The sequence below is a fragment of the Oncorhynchus mykiss genome, chromosome 32, assembly GCF_013265735.2.
Source record: "Oncorhynchus mykiss isolate Arlee chromosome 32, USDA_OmykA_1.1, whole genome shotgun sequence".
Lineage (NCBI taxonomy): Eukaryota > Metazoa > Chordata > Actinopteri > Salmoniformes > Salmonidae > Oncorhynchus > Oncorhynchus mykiss.
The window spans coordinates 19722544-19740644 of NC_050572.1; the positions used below are offsets into that span (position 1 = coordinate 19722544).

Sequence of the window (18101 nt, forward strand, 5' to 3'; positions counted from 1 at the left end):
TTGCTTCTCAGCCAAGGGAAGGGAGTGGGCTCACTCACAATTTTTACCACAGCCATGAATAAAGAATGGTACCAACACATCCTCCAAGAGCAACTTCTCCCAACCATCCAGGAACAGTTTGGCCTTTTCCAGCATGATGGAGCACCTTGCCATAAGGCAAAAGTGGTAACTGAGTGGCTCGGGGAACAAAACATTGATATTTTGGGTCCATGGCCAGGAAACTCCCCAGAACTTAATCCCATTGAGAACTTGTGGTCAATCCTCAAGAGGCGGGTGGACAAACAAAACCCCACAAATTCTGACAAACTCCAAGCATTGATTATGCAAGAATCAGTCAGGATGTGGCCCAGAAGTTAATTGACAGCATGCCAGGGCAGATTGTAGAGGTCTTGAAAAAGAAGGGTCGACACTGCAAATATTGACTCTTTGCATCAACTTCATGTAATTATCAATATAAGCCTTTGACACTTATGAAATGCTTGTAATCATACTTCAGTTTTCCATAGTAACATCTGACAAAATATCTGAAGACAATGAAGCAGCAAACCTTGTGGATATTAATATTTGTGTCATTCTCAAAACTTTCGGCCACGACTATAAACTCTTTAAAGTGTCCTTCAGTCTCTCTCTCTCTCTCTCTCTCTCGTGATATAACTCAGGGTGGGAGAGATTGTTTCAGTATTCTGCAGTTAAGCATACTGACGAGTTCACAGTGTGTGTGTACGCTTCTTCAAATTATCTTGCAGCATAGAAATGGCTCAAGGGTTTGTTGAATGTACTTGGAGTGGAAATCTAAATATCACTCACTCTGCTGCTGGCACTGCAGTGTTCAGGTCCACACACAGCCCAGCACGGAACAGTGTCCAACTTGTAATGGTTTTGACTTAAGGTTATTGTTTGTAGGGGTGACAGGTAGGTTGTGCCTACCAGAGAAAATATTGATTTCTCCTTCTTGTTTGTGAAGGAATGAGTCCTGTCTGGTCCGTCAAGTCTTTTCATAAACCCTTAAAACATTGGAAATAACTTCAAAACAACTGTTCTTTTGCGTGGGTTGTATTACCAACATAAATTATCACACACATAATAATATAACAAACAATGAGCTCTGGTTCTTCAAGAAAAGTATCTTACCTCGGGCCTAAAAGAGTCCAGCCTGGTAAAGGAGTTCAGGGAACTCCAGTGACTTCAGTCACGCAATGTTTGTCCGTTCATAAAAGTGTAGCGTAAACCCAGTCTCAATCATACAATCAAAATATCAAACTGTTTTACCACACAATGTCACGCCCTGACCATAGAGAGCCCTCGGTTCTCTATGGTGTTTAGGTCAGAGCGTGACTACGGGGGGGTGTTCTAGTCATTGATCATCTATGTGGCTGGGTTGTATGGTTCCCAATTAGAGGCAGCTGGTAATCGTTGCCTCTGAGGATCATATTTAGGAAGCCCTTTCTCCCACCTGCTTTGTGGGATATTGTGTTTTGTGTGTGTGTATGTAGCACCACTGGTGTCACGTTTTTGTTGTTGTTTTTTTTTGCTGTTTGAAGTTTCACTGTAATAAAGATGTGGAACTCTACACACGCTGCGCCTTGGTCCGTCTCTCACCACGAACGTGACACACTACAACTGTTTTGCATACGGTATTTCATTTGTTTGAGTGTGATTTATACCGTGCTGATTTGTGGTCAGTTGTAGTCAGTCGGACAGTCAGACAATTCAATCTGCCAACAGATCTCCATGGGGGGAAGGGCACGATGAAACAGTGAAGACCACATCTGTAGTCCAAAGGAAGAAATGAGTGGATCCGATCCTGTTTATACTTGTAGCGAAATGTTTGTGCTTCTAGTTCCGATGCAGTAATAACCAACGAGTAATCTAGCTAACAATTCCACAACAACTACCTTATACACACAAATGTAAAGGGATGAAGAATATGTACATAAAAATATATGAATGAGTGATGGTACAGAACGGCATAGGCAAGATGCATTAGATGGTATAGAGTACAGTATATACATATTAGATGAGTAATGTAGGGTATGTAAACATAAAAGTGTCATTGTTTAGAGTGGCTAGTGATACATGTATTACGTAAAGATGGCAAGATGCGGTAGATGGTATAGAGTACTGTATATACATTTGAGATGAGTAATGTAAACATTATATTAAGTGGCATTGTTTAAAGTGGCTAGTGATACATTTTTACATACATTTTTCCATTATTAAAGTGGCTGGAGTTGAGTCAGTATGTTGGCAGCAGCTCTCAATGTTAGTGGTGGCTGTTTAACAGTCTGATGGCCTTGAGATAGAAGCTGTTTTTCAGTCTCTCGGTCCCTGCTTTGATGCACCTGTACTGACCTCGCCTTCTGGATGATAGCGGGGTGAACAGGCAGTGGCTCGGTGGTTGTTGTCCTTGATGATCTTTATGGCCTTCCTGTGACATCGGGTGGTGTTGGTGTCCTGGAGGGCAGGTAGTTTGCCCCCGGTGATGTGTTGTGCAGACCTCACTACCCTCTGGAGAGCCTTATGGTTGTGGGCGGAGCAGTTGCCATACCAGGCGGTGATACAGCCCGACAGGATGCTCTCGATTGTGCGTCTGTAAAAGTTTGGGAGTGCTTTTGGTGACAAGCCGAATTTCTTCAGCCTTCTTTGTATCTATACTGACGCTTAGCTTGTTTGATTGCCTTACGGAGGGAATAGCTACACTGTTTGTATTCGGTCACCTTGCCCTGGTTAAAAGCAGTGGTTCGCGCTTTCAGTTTCGCGCAAATGCTGCCATCAATCCACGGTTTCTGGTTTGGGAATGTTTTATATAATAGTTGCTGTGGGTACAACATCGCTGATGCACTTGCTAATAAACTCGCTAACCGAATCAGCGTATTCGTCAATGTTGTTGTTTGACGCAGTGCGGAACATATCCCAATCCACATGATTGAAGCAATCTTGAAGCGTGGAATCAGATTGGTCGGACCAGCGTTGAACAGACCTGAGCGCGGGAGCTTCCTGTTTTTATCTCTGTCTATAGGTTGGGAGCAACAAAATGGAGTCGTGGTCAGCTTTTCCAAAAGGAGGGCGGGGGAGGGCCTTATATGCATCGCGGAAGTTAGAATAACAATGATCCAGGGTTTTACCAGCCCTGGTAGCACAATCAATATGCTGATAGAATTTAGGGAGTCTTGTTTTCAGATTAGCCTTATTAAAATCCTCAGCTACAATGAATGCAGAGTCAAATAAAGTTTGTTCAGGGCCGTCGATGTGTCTGCTTGGGGGGGATATACACTACTGTGATTATGATCGAAGAGAATTCTCTTGGTAGATAATGCATTTGATTGTGAGGAATTCTAAGTCAGGTGAACAAAAGGACTTGAGTTCCTGTATGTTGTTATGATCACACCATGTCTCGTTAATCATAAGGCAAACACCCCCAACCCCTCTTCTTACCAGAAAGATGCATGTTTCTGTCGGCGCGATGCGTGAAGAAACCAGCTGGCTGTACCGACTCCGATAGCGTGTCTCGAGTGAGCCATGTTTCCGTGAAGCAAAAGAACGTTACAGTCTCTTATGTCTCTCTGGAATGCTACCCTTTCTCGGATTTCATCAACCTTGTAATCAAGAGACTGGACTTTGGCGAGTAGTATGCTCGGGAGTGGTGCGCGATGTACCCGTCTCCGGAGCCTGACCAGAAGACCGCTTCATCTGCCCCTTTTACGGCGACGTTGTTTTGGTTCGCCGGCTAGGATCCGATCCATTGTCCTGGGTGGTGGGCAAAACAGAGGATCCGCTTTGGGAAAGTCGTATTCCTGGTCATAATGATGGTGAGTTGACGTTGCTCTTATATCCAGTAGTTCCTCCCGACTGTATGTAATAAAACCTAAGATTACCTGGGGTACCAATGTAAGAAATAACAAAATACTGCATAGTTTCCTAGGAACGCGAAGCGAGGCGGCCACCTCTGTCGGCACAGTCCAGAACAGTGTTGAACTCCACACACAGTCCAGAACAGTGTTGAACTCCACACACAGTCCAGAACAGTGTTGAACTCCACACACAGTCCAGAACAGTGTTGAACTCCACACACAGTCCAGAACAGGGTTGAACTCCACACACAGTCCAGAACAGTGTTGAACTCCACACACAGCCCAGAACAGAACAGTGTTCCCCTACATACACTACAGTATACCACCAGGCCGGGTGTAATAATCTGAATGTTCCTGTCCTAGGAGTGAGGGATGTTAAAACACTGTCTGTCTGTGTCTGTCTGTAGTCCATCAGTGACACACACACATTCTTCAAATAGGGAAAAGCAAACCCAGAGGGCTCTGTTTGTGTGTGTCTGTGTGTGTGCCTGCGTGTGTGTGTGTGTGTGTGTGTGTGTGTGTGCCTGCGTATGTATTAGGGCGGAACTATACCAGTTTCATGATACTCGTTAGTATCCTGGCAAGGAAACAAAACACGAAGTGGATTTAACATCTTTAGAAAAACAGCCCTAATGTAGGAAACAAACATCATTATGTTGTCATCCAGAGTCACATTTATTTATTTTCCAATATTTTACATACAGCAGGTTTTTAAAGAGTTTAGTCTGCTTCATGTTTTCAATTTTGCCATGGAAAAAATATTGTTTGTTATTCTGCTGATTTAGTGATTTAGCAGATGCTCCAGAGCAACTTACAGGAGCAATTCAAATTTAGTGCCTTGCTCAAGGGCCCATTGTCAGATTTTTCACCTAGTCGGCTCAATGATTTGAACCAGTGACCTTTCGGTTACTGGTCTAACACTCTTAACCACTAGGCTACCTGCCGTCCACAGCCCTAGTGTGCATGCGTTTGAAGTTTGTGTGTGCGTGTGCGTGTTTGTGCGTTATCGTCCAGGAAGCTATCAAGGCATGTCAGGTCAATCATGTCATCAGACTTAGCATGTAGTTAACCCAATGCTGATGTCGTTCTTTCTCTTCCTCCAGCTGTGTGAATGACATGCCTGTTGTGGATGTGAATGACAGGCCTGTTGTGGAGTTGTCTGAAGGTGTTGTCATGCTGAAGTAATAGGGGTTTTCTGTTAACGTGTGTGTGTGTGTGTGTGTGTGTGTGTGTGTGTGTGTTGTCACATTGATAATTGCCTCTCAGGGGAAGGGGAGTAGAGCGGATCTCATAAATTGACCTACTGAAGTCCCTAATGTAATTTGTCAATGTCCCAGATGACCACTATAAGCAGCTGAGGAGAACATTCTGTCAATACAATAAGGTGCGCATGAAGCCTGTCAGTGCTGCTTTGATTCAATCAGTTTAGTTCCACTACCTCATCACCAGCCTCCATCTAATAAGGGTTGTGTCCCAAATGGCACCCTATTCCCTACACAGTGCACTACTTTTGACCAGGGCCTATAGGAATAGGTTGCAATTTGGGAGCAGACCCTGGCTTGAGCTGCAAGGACAAGACCCATGGATACAGACAGAATGAAGGCCTGGAACAATCTCAACCTATTAGGAAATGTAACCCGAAGAAGGGCCTGGGTCTTGTTCAGTTGGCACAAAACAATTTGGAACAGGAGAGGTACAACCTGAACTTAGCCAATAATGCTGATTTTCTGTTGCAAAATGTTTGTGACCTACTGAACTCAGATGAGATTTTTGACCTTTTTCCGGGTTCCATCCATAGTGACCTTTATATAACAAGATGACGTTGTGTTTATGCAACAGCTCAGATTGAATGGGCTGCTAACTGATTATTACAAGGCTTATATATTGATATTTTTCCTCTGTTTCAGCCATTTGATTGAACTTTTCATTTACCTCCCCCTCTGTCCTGAGTCTGGCTGTTAATACTCCTCATATAAGTGTGAGTGTGTGTATGGCAGGTGGCCTAGTGGTTAGAGAGGCGAGCCATCATTAGTTCTGTCAGGGATATGTCTGTTCTGATAGAACAAGGTGACGGTCGTCTAGCGGATGATTTAAAGACGCTAAGTGACTCTCCCGGCTCACTGGCGCTGGGGTGATTGGCAGGTGGTGGAGGCAGTGGGTGACGGGGGAACCATCCGAGAGAGAGAGAGAGAGAAAGAGCGAGAGAGGCAGAGGGAAGAGTTATGGTGTGGCACTGTGCCAGGCAGGTCTGGGATCAGTTGGAAGGGGGAAGAGTTATGGTGTGGCACAGTGCCAGGCAGGTCTGGGATCAGTTGGAAGGGAGAAGAGTTATGGTGTGGCACAGTGCCTGGCAGGTCTGGGATCATGCAGAGTTGTTATATCAAAGCCGGGCTGAACACAGCAGAGAGGAGCTCATAGCTTTGATCAGGCCGTCTCATAGGAAGGAGACTCAAGAAAACAGAGAGAGAGAGATGTCATTAGGATGCCTGCTCTTGCTTGTAATGCTCAGTTAAAGCAACTAGTGGAGTCTTCTTCTATTCTCTTTGCATTCTGTTGATTTTCCTTTCATCATGCCGTCTGTCTGCCCTTGAGTAGCTGCACTGTAGGTCTTTCATCTTCTAGGGGCGTTTCAGATCACACACACTAGGCTTGGGCAGTATACCGTATGTACTATATACCGGTGTATTCGGAAATAGCCACGGGATGGTTTTTCAGTACCGTTGAAACAATATATTTTTTGTACAATTTTCAATTGATTTTAATATTTCTTAAAAGCTATATTCAACTTGTGCAATACGTTAGGAAATAAAGCAGAACATGTTGTTCATTTCACCCGTCACATTTTCAATGATGAAGCTTACCGGAGTTCCCCAGAACAGTTGAGCAACTGTTTGTTTGTAAATAGCACAATAGGAGAAAGCGGTAGCAGGTGAGTCCAGCTGTTTATTGACAGGGGTCGCGTTTTATGTTGAAAGTAACAGTTTTTTTTCTTCATCAATAGAGTGATACATTAGTGCAACACATTCGGCAGAAAATAGCTTCATTTTCATCAGATGACAACAGAAGTGCAACGCTATTTGGCTGGCAGCCACACAGTGAGCTTACAATGAAAACTTAAGGTCTTTTTTTGTTGCAAAAAACAATGCATGGCCATCATATTTCTAATGTTTATCATAGAAAGAATGTAACGAGCTATGTTTCCTAATGTTTTGCTTCAAGTTAATCTGGCATTTTTCAGAGAAAAGGAAGCTGGCCACACCAGAACAATACCAGAGAAAAGGAATCTGGCTACACCAGAACAATACCAGAGAAAAGGAATCTGGCTACACCAGAACAGTACCAGAGAAAAGGAAGCTGGCTACACCAGAACAGTACCAGAGAAAAGGAATCTGGCTACACCAGAACAATACCAGAGAAAAGGAATCTGGCTACACCAGAACAGTACCAGAGAAAAGGAAGCTGGCCACACCAGAACAATACCAGAGAAAAGGAATCTGGCTACACCAGAACAATACCAGAGAAAAGGAATCTGGCTACACCAGAACAGTACCAGAGAAAAGGAAGCTGGCTACACCAGAACAGTACCAGAGAAAAGGAATCTGGCTACACCAGAACAGTACCAGAGAAAAGGAAGCTGACTACACCAGAACAATACCAGAGAAAATGAATCTGGCTACACCAGAACAGTACCAGAGAAAAGGAATCTGGCTACACCAGAACAATACCAGAGAAAAGGAATCTGGCTACACCAGAACAGTACCAGAGAAAAGGAATCTGGCTACACCAGAACAATACCAGAGAAAAGGAATCTGGCTACACCAGAACAGTACCAGAGAAAAGGAAGCTGGCTACACCAGAACAGTACCAGAGAAAAGGAAGCTGGCTACACCAGAACAGTACCAGAGAAAATGAAACTGGCTACACCAGAACAGTACCAGAGAAAATTAAACTGGCTACACCAGAACAGTACCAGAGAAAAGGAAACTGGCTACACCAGAAAGGTACCAGAGAAAATTAAACTGGCTACACCAAAACAGTACCAGAGAAAAGGAAACTGGCTACACCAGAACAGTACCAGAGAAAAGGACGCTGGCTACACCAGAACAGTACCAGAGAAAATGAAACTGGCTACACCAGAACAGTACCAGAGAAAAGGAAACTGGCTACACCAGAACAGTACCAGAGAAAAGGACGCTGGCTACACCAGAGCAGTACCAGAGAAAAGGACGCTGGCTACACCAGAACAGTACCAGAGAAAATGAAACTGGCTACACCAGAACAGTACCAGAGAAAAGGAAACTGGCTACATCAGAACTGTACCAGAGAAAAGGAAACTGGCTACACCAGAACAGTACCAGAGAAAAGGAAACTGGCTACACCAGAACAGTACCAGAGAAAAGGAGCGCCACATCAGTCAGAGTGATGTCTGCTGGTAGAATGCTTGTTTTGGGAATTCTCATCCCAGTGGACAACATTAGTTTGATGCTGACCAGAAATTACGATAAGAAGCATTTTATTGAATGATCGTTTTTTACGAAACGCATTTTATATTTTTTCCCTGTGTGAAAAAACTAAGAATTCTGCATTTAAGTCATCCCCTAAATTGAACTTGCAAGTCATCTAAGTCAGTAGCTGAGTTAATAAGGTCACAGGGCATCATATTGTGTTAGCTTTCTGTAGTGTTTGAGAAGTCACAGCCCTTTGGATGAGTAATCTGTACAGCTGCCACTGTAGCTTGGCTTCCTTGTGTTTTTCTCCCCTCTGTTGTATGCCTGTCTGCTCCTCAACCTATCTTCTCCAGGCAGAGCAGGCAGGCTCCCAGACGCCACACAGACACAGTGTACACAGTACTGTTCTTCCTTCAGAGACGCATGCGTCAAAACTTTCTTCATTTGCACAATGTCTCTTATTCACATTTGCTGGAAACTCACCAAAAATGACAGTCGGTATCTCCTACCTATGTATGTATAACTTTATGAACAGGATTGCCTGTCTTTATAATTTGTTTATTTTAATTTGCGCTCGTTAGCATATTTAGCAAGCAGCCTCCAATAGAAATGCTCTATTACTTGTGCTAATTTTGTTAGCATTCTGGTAATGGGTGTCCAATGTGCTTTTTCTTTTTTTTTTTTGCCTTATCTTTCCGCTCCCTTTTGTACTATGTCCCAGTGTGAGAGAAGGACAGTATGAGGTCATGAAAATCTGGGTAGAGCTTAACACACACACACACATACACACACACACACACACACACACACACACACACACACACACACACACACACACACACACACACACACACACACACACACACACACACACACACACTGTGCACCCCTCAGTATTCCTATTTCAGATCAAATAACTTCTTCCCACCATGTGTGTGTTACTGAGTCACTAGAAAGTGTTTACATGAGAGCTGAATGGGAGGAGACGGGTTAAAGAAGGATTTGAGACATGGATTGTGTGCCATTGAGAGTGAATGGGAAATACAAAATATTTAATTTCCTATGAACAGGGTATGGTAGTAGTAGGTGCCAGGCGCACTGGTTTGTGTCAAGAAATGCAACTCTGCAGGGTTTTTCATGCTAAACAGTTTGCCTTGTGTATCAAGAATGGTCCACCACCCAAAGGACATCCAGCCAACTTGACACAACTGTGGAAAGCATTGGAGCCAACATGGGCCAGCATCCCTGTGGAACGCTTTCGACACCTTGTAGAGTCTATGCCCTGACGAATTGAGACTGTTCTGAGGGCAAAAGGGGGTGCATGACAATATTAGGAAGGTGTTCTTAATGTTTTGTACACTCAGTGTATATACTGTATGCTAGTTCCTGAATTGTAAACCATTATTTGGGTACAATATACCTATTCCTTTTCTTTATGTGGACTGTGCTGTATGCTAGCTCTGTGACCTGCGTGTAAAAACACAACACCCCTATTCCCTAAGCATCTGTGTTCTAAGCAGGGGCATATTAACTCTTTTCCCCCTGTGTCACTAGGCAGTGTTTTGAGCTGTGTTGTAGCTGATCTGTAAACAGTATTCAATCTCTGTGACTATAAAAACACCTAAATCCCTATTCCCTCCTGTGTTTTATCTAAACAGTGACATGTTGCTCTGCTCTCCAGGTATGAACTGCGTATTCGCTACCTTCCAAAAGGATTCCTGCACCACTTCAGTGAAGATAAACCCACACTCAACTACTTCTACCAGCAGGTGACACACACACACACACACACACACACACACACACACACACACACACACACACACACACACACACACACACACACACACACACACATAGACGTGAATGCCTGCATGCACACACACACACCAACACATCATCCATGGGAGTTGAGTAACAGAGACAGCCTGGTTTGTTACAGGCCATTGACCAGGGGAGACTCATTTTCTAAACATACTTAGCTAGGCCTATTTATTCAACAACACTGTAACCGGAGGTGGAGGCATATGGCACTTCTGACAGGTGTGTGTGTGTGTGTGTGTGTGTGTGTGTGTGTGCGTGTGCAAGCATGCGTACCTGCACATACATATGTGTGTGGGTCTGAGGGACCCAAGGTGTTTGTGTGTGTGTATGAGGGACTCAAGGTGTTTGTGTGTGTGTCTGAGGGACCCAAGGTGTTACTGTGTGTGAGTGTATGGGGGAAATATGTGGAGGTATTAGGGCGTAACACACGGTGTGTAGCCGTCCGCAAGGCTGTAGATGTAGAGAGATGAACTGGGTCAGTGGGTCTCAGGAGGGCTCTGTCTGGTGGTCTGGGGAAGAGACGCTCCCTCTCTCCTATCCTGACGGGGGAGAAAGAGGCCGTCTTGACAGCAGGGGAACACATTTGGGCTCATCTGTGTCACTTTTACGCTCTTATTTTCGCTGAAATCCAGCTGAGGGGAAAATTGATGGAAGGTTCAAATGTCCCTGTTTGAAGGGGTAATCATGGAGCGTGAAGTGTGCTTGTGTTCCGAATTGTGTCTGGTATAGAACAACACTTTCATGAACCAGGTTTTGTTTTCAATGCCTATGATCTAAAATGGCAGACTCAATGTCTCTATGGTTGTTAGAATACAAAGAACCACCTTTCAACATGACAAAACAGGATATTCAGAGAGGACATAATAGCCCATGAAACAGGTCTAGCTCCCTTAGTTGTCACTCAGAAGCACACACTCATTTGTCTCATGAAATGTCTCTCTCTGTGTCCGTCTGCCAGTGTTGTGTTGCTGTCACTGCAGGTGTACCCACCCAGGGTTTATCAACTACACAGGCTTTATCAACCAAGCTCTCTCTCTCTCTCGCTCTCTCTCGCTCTCTCTCTCTCTCTCTCTCTCTCTGTCTCTCTTTCTCTCTCTCTGTCTCTTTGTCTTTCTCTCTGTCTCTCTCTGTCTCTCTCTGTCTCTCTCTCTCTCTCTCTCTCTCTGTGTCTCTGTCTCTCTGTGTCTTTCTCTCTGTCTCTGTCTCTCTCTCTTTCTCTCTATCTTTGTCTCTGTCTCTGTCTCTCTCTCTCTCTCTGTCTCTGTCTTTCTCGCTGTCTCTCTGTGTGTGTGTCTCTCTCTCTCCCTCTCTTTCTTTCTTTCTCTCTCGCTCTCTCTCTCTCTCTCTGTCTCTCTGTGTCTTTCTCTTTCTCTCTGTCTCTCTCTCTCTTTTGCGCGGGAGGGTGGGGGTCAATGTTTGTAAAAGGGCTGTATATCAGTAAGGTCCCCTGTGTCTGAAAGTCTGTTGCTCTGTGTAAGGCCTCCATGCCCCCATGCTAAAACATGTATTTTGGTTTGTCTTACAGGTGAAAAATGACTACATGGTAGAGATAGCCGACCAGGTCGAGCAAGACATTGCACTTAAGTTGGGATGCCTTGAAATCAGGTCAGTTCAGGTATCCAAGAGTGGTCAAATGTTCTATTCTCTTTCATGAATGGTAGCTAGCTGCCTTGTTGTATTTCACACTAACCAAGACATGTTTCCTTTACAGGAGATTCTTCCGGGAGATGCGGGGAAATGCCCTGGACAAGAAATCAAACTATGAACTATTAGAGTAAGTCCCCTTTGGCTTGATTCTCGTATGGTAATAGCTTGGGTTTCTACTGCTCACTGTAAGAATCAACTATTCAGTCAATATTGTACGTCTTTGTTGATCTTTTACCAAGAAACTCAATGTATAAGAGGAGTTCCTGTTAAGGTGATAAAATACATTTATTTATGATAGCATAACCTCAATACACAGAATCATCTTGAAATGGACTATGATCACACAGGTTAACCTAGTGTGTTAATGGGTTATATGTGAACCATCTTCATAAAGATCACATGGGTTAACCGGTGGCGTGACTGTACATGGTGAGAACCCCCTGCAGAGTCTCAGGTCTGCCGTCGAACACGCCCTCCGAGGTGCGCTATTTGATATATGTCAGGGGTTCACGTTAACGATGCGTCCAATTAGTCATTTTCTCATATGCTCAGGCCTCCACACTCTCTAAAGAGGCCCTCTAATTACTAACGATCACTCTCTCTTGTCTCTCCGTATTGATTGAAATGCAGAGTTTGCTTTTCATATATATTTCGCCTGATGGATGAAGAGGGGAGAGGAAGAGGGAGTCCTCACACTGTAACTAAATTACCAGTGATCCCTTTGGTATTTCTCTCCTGTTTACCATCAACATACCTTCTCTAACCCAGAGGGTTGGGTCCTGTACTTTGGTATTTCTCTCCTGTTTACCATCAACATACCTTCTCTAACCCAGAGGGTTGGGTCCTGTACTTTGGTATTTCTCTCCTGTTTACCATCAACATACCTTCTCTAACCCAGAGGGTTGGGTTCTGTACTTTGGTATTTCTCTCCTGTTTACCATCAACATTCTCTAACCCAGAGGGTTGGGTCCTGTACTTTAGTGTTCCAGCCCAGTATTTCCCCTATATTCATGCCCGCCGCTGCTAAATCGTTGCCGCCACGCCCATTTAAACATTTAAAAAATATATATATATTTCTACCGAGACGCGCTTTTAAGATTGAGAATTTTAGTCTTTTGCGGTTTTTCAATTAGGTAAATGCAGAAGGGCAACCCCATGCTTCAGCCTATAGGTTATAATGCTTTTGAAGAGAAAATGCTATTTCAGATGGTGATAGTACAATTTTCATTCAATTTGGAGTAGAATGTGCTTACATTTTTTGGGGGATAAACACTACCAGCACATTGATATTCTGAGCCCATTGGTATTCCAAGCGTCATTCCGTTCTTGTTAGTCCACAACATGATCCCTGCTGGCTGGTCTAATACCCCTGCTGTCCGGGAATGTCCGTGTTCTGCCTCCTTTCCCAGGGGAGAATCTCACACCTTTCTTCTACAGGGAAAATGTATGGCTTCATCCAAAATGGCACCCTGTTCATTACGTAGTGCACTATATAGCCCTATTGGGCCCTGGTCAAACCCTGTGCACTATATTGGGTGCCACTTGGGACGCAGACAATGTCCTCCTCTGCTGGCTCCAAGGATATGCTGAGTTAAGGGGTTGAGTAATTCGACCGGGTCTGCAGCAGGCTGTAAGGCAGGGCACTGCAGGCTGAGAAACGTGCCCAAGCCGTGGTGTAGGGTAAAGTTTCCCCTCCACGCTGGTCTTGGATAACTTCTGCATTTTCCCCACTAATGGTTAAGGTTAGGATTGGGGGAGAGGAAGCTGATCCTAGATCTGTACCTAGGGAAAACTTTACCACGCAGCCCAAGGCGTATTGGATGTGGATACATAATGATGCAATGGTCTGTTTATGCATACGGTTAAAACTGTTACTGTTGGGTTACTGTGCAAACTAATGATAAGGGAAAAAATCGATACAGTCACTTATCAGGATTTTTTGTTGTTGATGATATTGCAGTATATATATAAATATATATATATTTTTTTTTTTATAATTTTGAATATTATTTTTGTGCTAGTTGGCTGTACCTGCACCAAAACTGCAGTATTTTTCCTTCATAGCTTGTTCTCCATCTTCTTTTTTAATAGTGAGCCAATTTGTTTTCAACACTTTTATTTCCATGACTGATCTGGACATACAGTATATGGTGAGCAATATGTTTGAAACATTGAATTGATACTGCAATAAAATCGCAGTATCGAATGGCAATAGATATAGAATCGTGAGTATCGCAATACATATCATATTGGCACCTACTCTAAATATTGTGATATTGTATCATGAGGTCCCTGCCAATTCCCAGCACTAGTGCAAACTGTTACTGAGTAACTGTGGAAGAAATATTAGCTCTGCTGCTCTCCCTTCATGTTGATGACCGTACGTTCTCTCATAGTAGGCTACTAAATCACTAATATCATCCTTATGGGTAGGTTTTTTGGAACAAGGTTATTGTGATATGTAACCAGGGTTTATTAAGCATGATATGAAACAAGGGAGAGACCACACAAATGTGTTAATTTGACTGTTCTGTAGCCTACTGCTAGGGCTCTGGCTAGTGCTAACTGGACCTTGCCCAACCAATGATGTCCAGCATTAGCTGCTGCTGTGCTGAGCTCAGACCCATAGAGAAAGCAGGGGCTTGTTTGAGGCACAAAAGTAAAGTGTCCTAATGAATAGCCAGCACTCTCATTATCTCTGCCTCTCTCTCTGCCTCTGTCTCTCTCTCTCTCTCTCTCTCTCTCTCTCTCTCTCACACTCGCATTCTCTCTCTCTCTCTCCCGCTCTCTCTTTCTCTGCCTCTCTCTCTTTCTCTGCCTCTCTTTCTCTCTCTCTCCATTTCACATTCTCCCCTCTGCTCTGTGGATAATGGTGCTGGGGCTCAGTGCGCTGGCTAGAGTTTGTTCCAGGTCAGTCTGTCCACTTGCCCAAAGACACAGAGCCCAGCAGTGAGGGAGGGAGGGCGTTAGGGGCAATCCAATCTAAAAGCACTTCAGATCTGGGTGACTGACGGCTAGTGAGGTGACAGACATGGAGGGGGGGTGTAGCTTGGATAACCTTTTTTTGGGGGGTACAATTGTATTTTATCTTTTATAGACAATACAAAACATACACATACAAATGACAACATTGTACCAACTTCAACTACATCACACCTGCCGAGACCCATTAGAGCACACCCCCACTCCAGCACCAGCATCACTTTCCTCCACCTCACACCTGCCCAGACCCATTAGCACACACCTCCAGCGCCAGCATCACTTTCCTCCACCTCACACCTGCCCAGACCCATTAGCACACACCCCCATCTCCAGCATCACTTTCCTCCACCTCACGCCTGCCCAGACCCATTAGCACACACCCCCATCTCCAGCATCACTTTCCTCCACCTCACACCTGCCCAGACCCATTAGCACACACCCCCATCTCCAGCATCACTTTCCTCCACCTCACACCTGTCCAGACCCATTAGCACACACCCCCATCTCCAGCGCCAGCATCACTTTCCTCCACCTCACACCTGCCCAGACCCATTAGCACACACCCCCATCTCCAGCACCAGCATCACTTTCCTCCACATGGACTGAAACGGCACCATTTTGTTTCTCTCCGTAGCCCACACACTTTCAATATGTAAATAATACATCATTAGATTTTTTTTCCATTGTGTTAATGATTGCTGATTGATTTCCATGCTTTTAGTATAAGCAGCTTGGATTACTGTCGGGCCAGGGAGACAGACAGGAGAGAGGATTTTCTGAGCCTGGGGGAAGTCATCATGTTGTGTTTCAGCACTGCTAATACCACAGAGTGTGTTTCCTCTTGATTTAACATAGCTTAGTTAAGGCATTATAGGTCCATAGAATCTGTTTGTGCCATCGTGCCAACTCCCTGTCACTCATTGTCATGACATACAGATCCTTAAATGCTAGATCCTAGTCTGACATGCACAGACGGACAGTAGCATTGCTCTGTACCAGAAAAGCTTCATCACACTATTGCCAAGGCAGCATCAATTTTATGGCAGGTCTTGTGGCCCCGGCCTTATATATGACGTGGATTGATTCTGGTTAATGGCCAGCCGGATGTAAGTGGCTTTCGGAGCGCCTCTGGTTTTAACAAGCTATCTTTTAATAGAGACCAAATTATGAAATGATTGTGTGCAATGGATGAGGTTATAGGCTTTAAACAATATGCCGTCTTTTCTCCTCTACGATGTGAGGGCTCTCTTTCCCTCTTTCTCTGAAGTCTTCTTTTCTGCTACTGTCTCTCTCTCTCTCTCTCTCAATTACATTTTTAAATTTCAATTTAAGGGCTTTATTGGCATGGGAAACATATGTCAACATTGCCAAAGCAAGTGAAATAGATAATAAACAAAAGTGAAATAAACAATACATATTAACAGTAAACATTACACTCACAAGTTCCAAAAGAATAAAGACATTTCAAATGTCAGGTCTGCCTATGGCTGCCTTTCTCAATAGCAAGGCTATGCTCTGTGTTGCTGTTGATGCAACCTTGGGAAAATCCTCTCTCTCGCTCTCTGTTTTTCTCTCTCTGGCTCTCTCACTCTCTCTTTTTCTGTCTCTGTCTCTCTCTTTTTCTATCTCTGTCTCTCTCTCGCTCTCTCTTTTTCTCTCTCTGTCTCTCTCTTTTTCCTTCTCTGTCTCTCTCTCTCTCTCTTTGGTCCATACATTTTGTTTCCTCCTCACTGTACACTGACCAATCAGTTATGTTGTGTGGTGAACTTCAGAGAAGTCCTACTAATGGCCCTGAGTAAATGGATGTGTTTCTCTCTCCTTCCCCTGGTAGATTGGTATCAGAGAGGTGAAATTCCATCAGGGGACTGTTTTGAGGAGTTGAGGCTAGACATTTTGCATTCTCATTTTGGCAATGGTAAAAACTGTTTTTAGATAAATATATTTGACTGTATTTCACTTTATTCAGACAGAGATTGTAGGAAATGAGAGAGTAGACATAGTGAGGGATGAAGATGCAGAATAGCGGTGGGGCCAGGATTCGTACCCATGCTGGGGTGGTGTTTATGTGTTGTCTGCTAGACCAGCCTCAGGCACTAGTCTCACTAAACTGACGTTGTCCTTTGTCCTCTCCTCTTTTTATTTCTTCTTTACAGAAAAGATGTGGGCTTAAGAAGATTCTTCCCCAAGAGTTTACTGGATTCAGTCAAGGTGAGATGATGCTTCACAAAAAATCTGTTCATTCTTTCAGGGCCATCGATAAGAATATATCCTCAAGGACCAGTCAGTCTCCAATGCATTCTCAGAGAGAGCACCGACCACCGCTTCACATGAATGTAGCACGCACTTTGACGATTCCGTATTTCCTTTCTGCCCTCTGAAGTGTCTTCTAGCTGTGTGTGTGGATCTCTTGGTTCTGGGGCCTTTGTTCCAGCCTGGGACAGGCAGAGTTGGCCTAGTTCTAGGCTAGCATTCCTCGTACATACAGGCCTGTGGGGGAAAGAGCCCCAACTGAATCAAACCCACTCATTTGTCGACTTCTCGCATCACAACAGTGCCAGACACTGTTCTATATACTGTACTATATAAGACAGCTTTTTTTTGTTTTTGGCCTAAAGCCAGTCTCACTCTCACACACACACACACACACACACACACACACACACACACACACACACACACACACACACACACACACACACAGAGACAGTCTACCAGGAAAACCCACTGTTAAATATGCTAAACTCTGCCAGCCGTGCAAGGAGTTTAGCATATTTAACAGAGCCTTGATGGTGGGTTTTCCTGGTAGTCTGTGTCTCTGCGTGTGTGTGTGCGCGCGTGTGTGTGTGTCTCAGCCGCCAGCCATGTGTGTGATGTGTTGGATTTATGGCACGTGTGTGGGTGTACAGAGCTGCGGGGGTGCCACGATGGGGCGGCATGAACGTGGGGCCCAGTGCCCCGGGGAAGGGTACATTGGAGTCGGTGAAAGAGGGGTGGACAGATGCTCTGCCTGGAGGTGTGGGTGGCGCCTAACCCCACAGCCCCACATGTCACTGCTAAACCCACTTCACCCCCCTCCCCCTGATGGGGGGAGGCTACTTCTGGGGATGTGCCTCAGAGTTACCCTCCCATCCCCCATTCCAGTCACAGCTCCCCTTGGAAAACATGAAATCACATCTTCGTAGCCAGGCGCCTGTTTGAAAACACACCCTAACCATCCATCCATCCTTACCTCCCTCCATCCGCCCTCCATCCCCTCCAGCCATCCTTCCCTCCCTCCATCCATCCCCCCCCCCCCCCCCCCCCCCCCCCCACCCCTGTGTGTGTGTGAAAACATAATCCTTCTAGAAAT

The 18101-nt window shown here is 44.7% G+C and overlaps 1 protein-coding gene across 20 annotated transcripts in view; it reads left to right on the forward strand.

Annotated features, from left to right (window-relative positions):
- Window positions 1-18101, forward strand: part of ptk2aa (protein tyrosine kinase 2aa) — a 176462-nt gene that overhangs the window by 114566 nt on the left and 43795 nt on the right. For all 20 annotated transcript variants that reach the window (XM_036971804.1, XM_036971795.1, XM_036971787.1 and 17 more), the window contains 4 exons: window positions 9981-10068; window positions 11649-11728; window positions 11835-11897; window positions 16906-16960. In XM_036971804.1, coding sequence (XP_036827699.1) covers window positions 9981-10068; window positions 11649-11728; window positions 11835-11897; window positions 16906-16960 — 286 coding nt within the window. The remainder of the gene's footprint in view (window positions 1-9980; window positions 10069-11648; window positions 11729-11834; window positions 11898-16905; window positions 16961-18101) is intronic.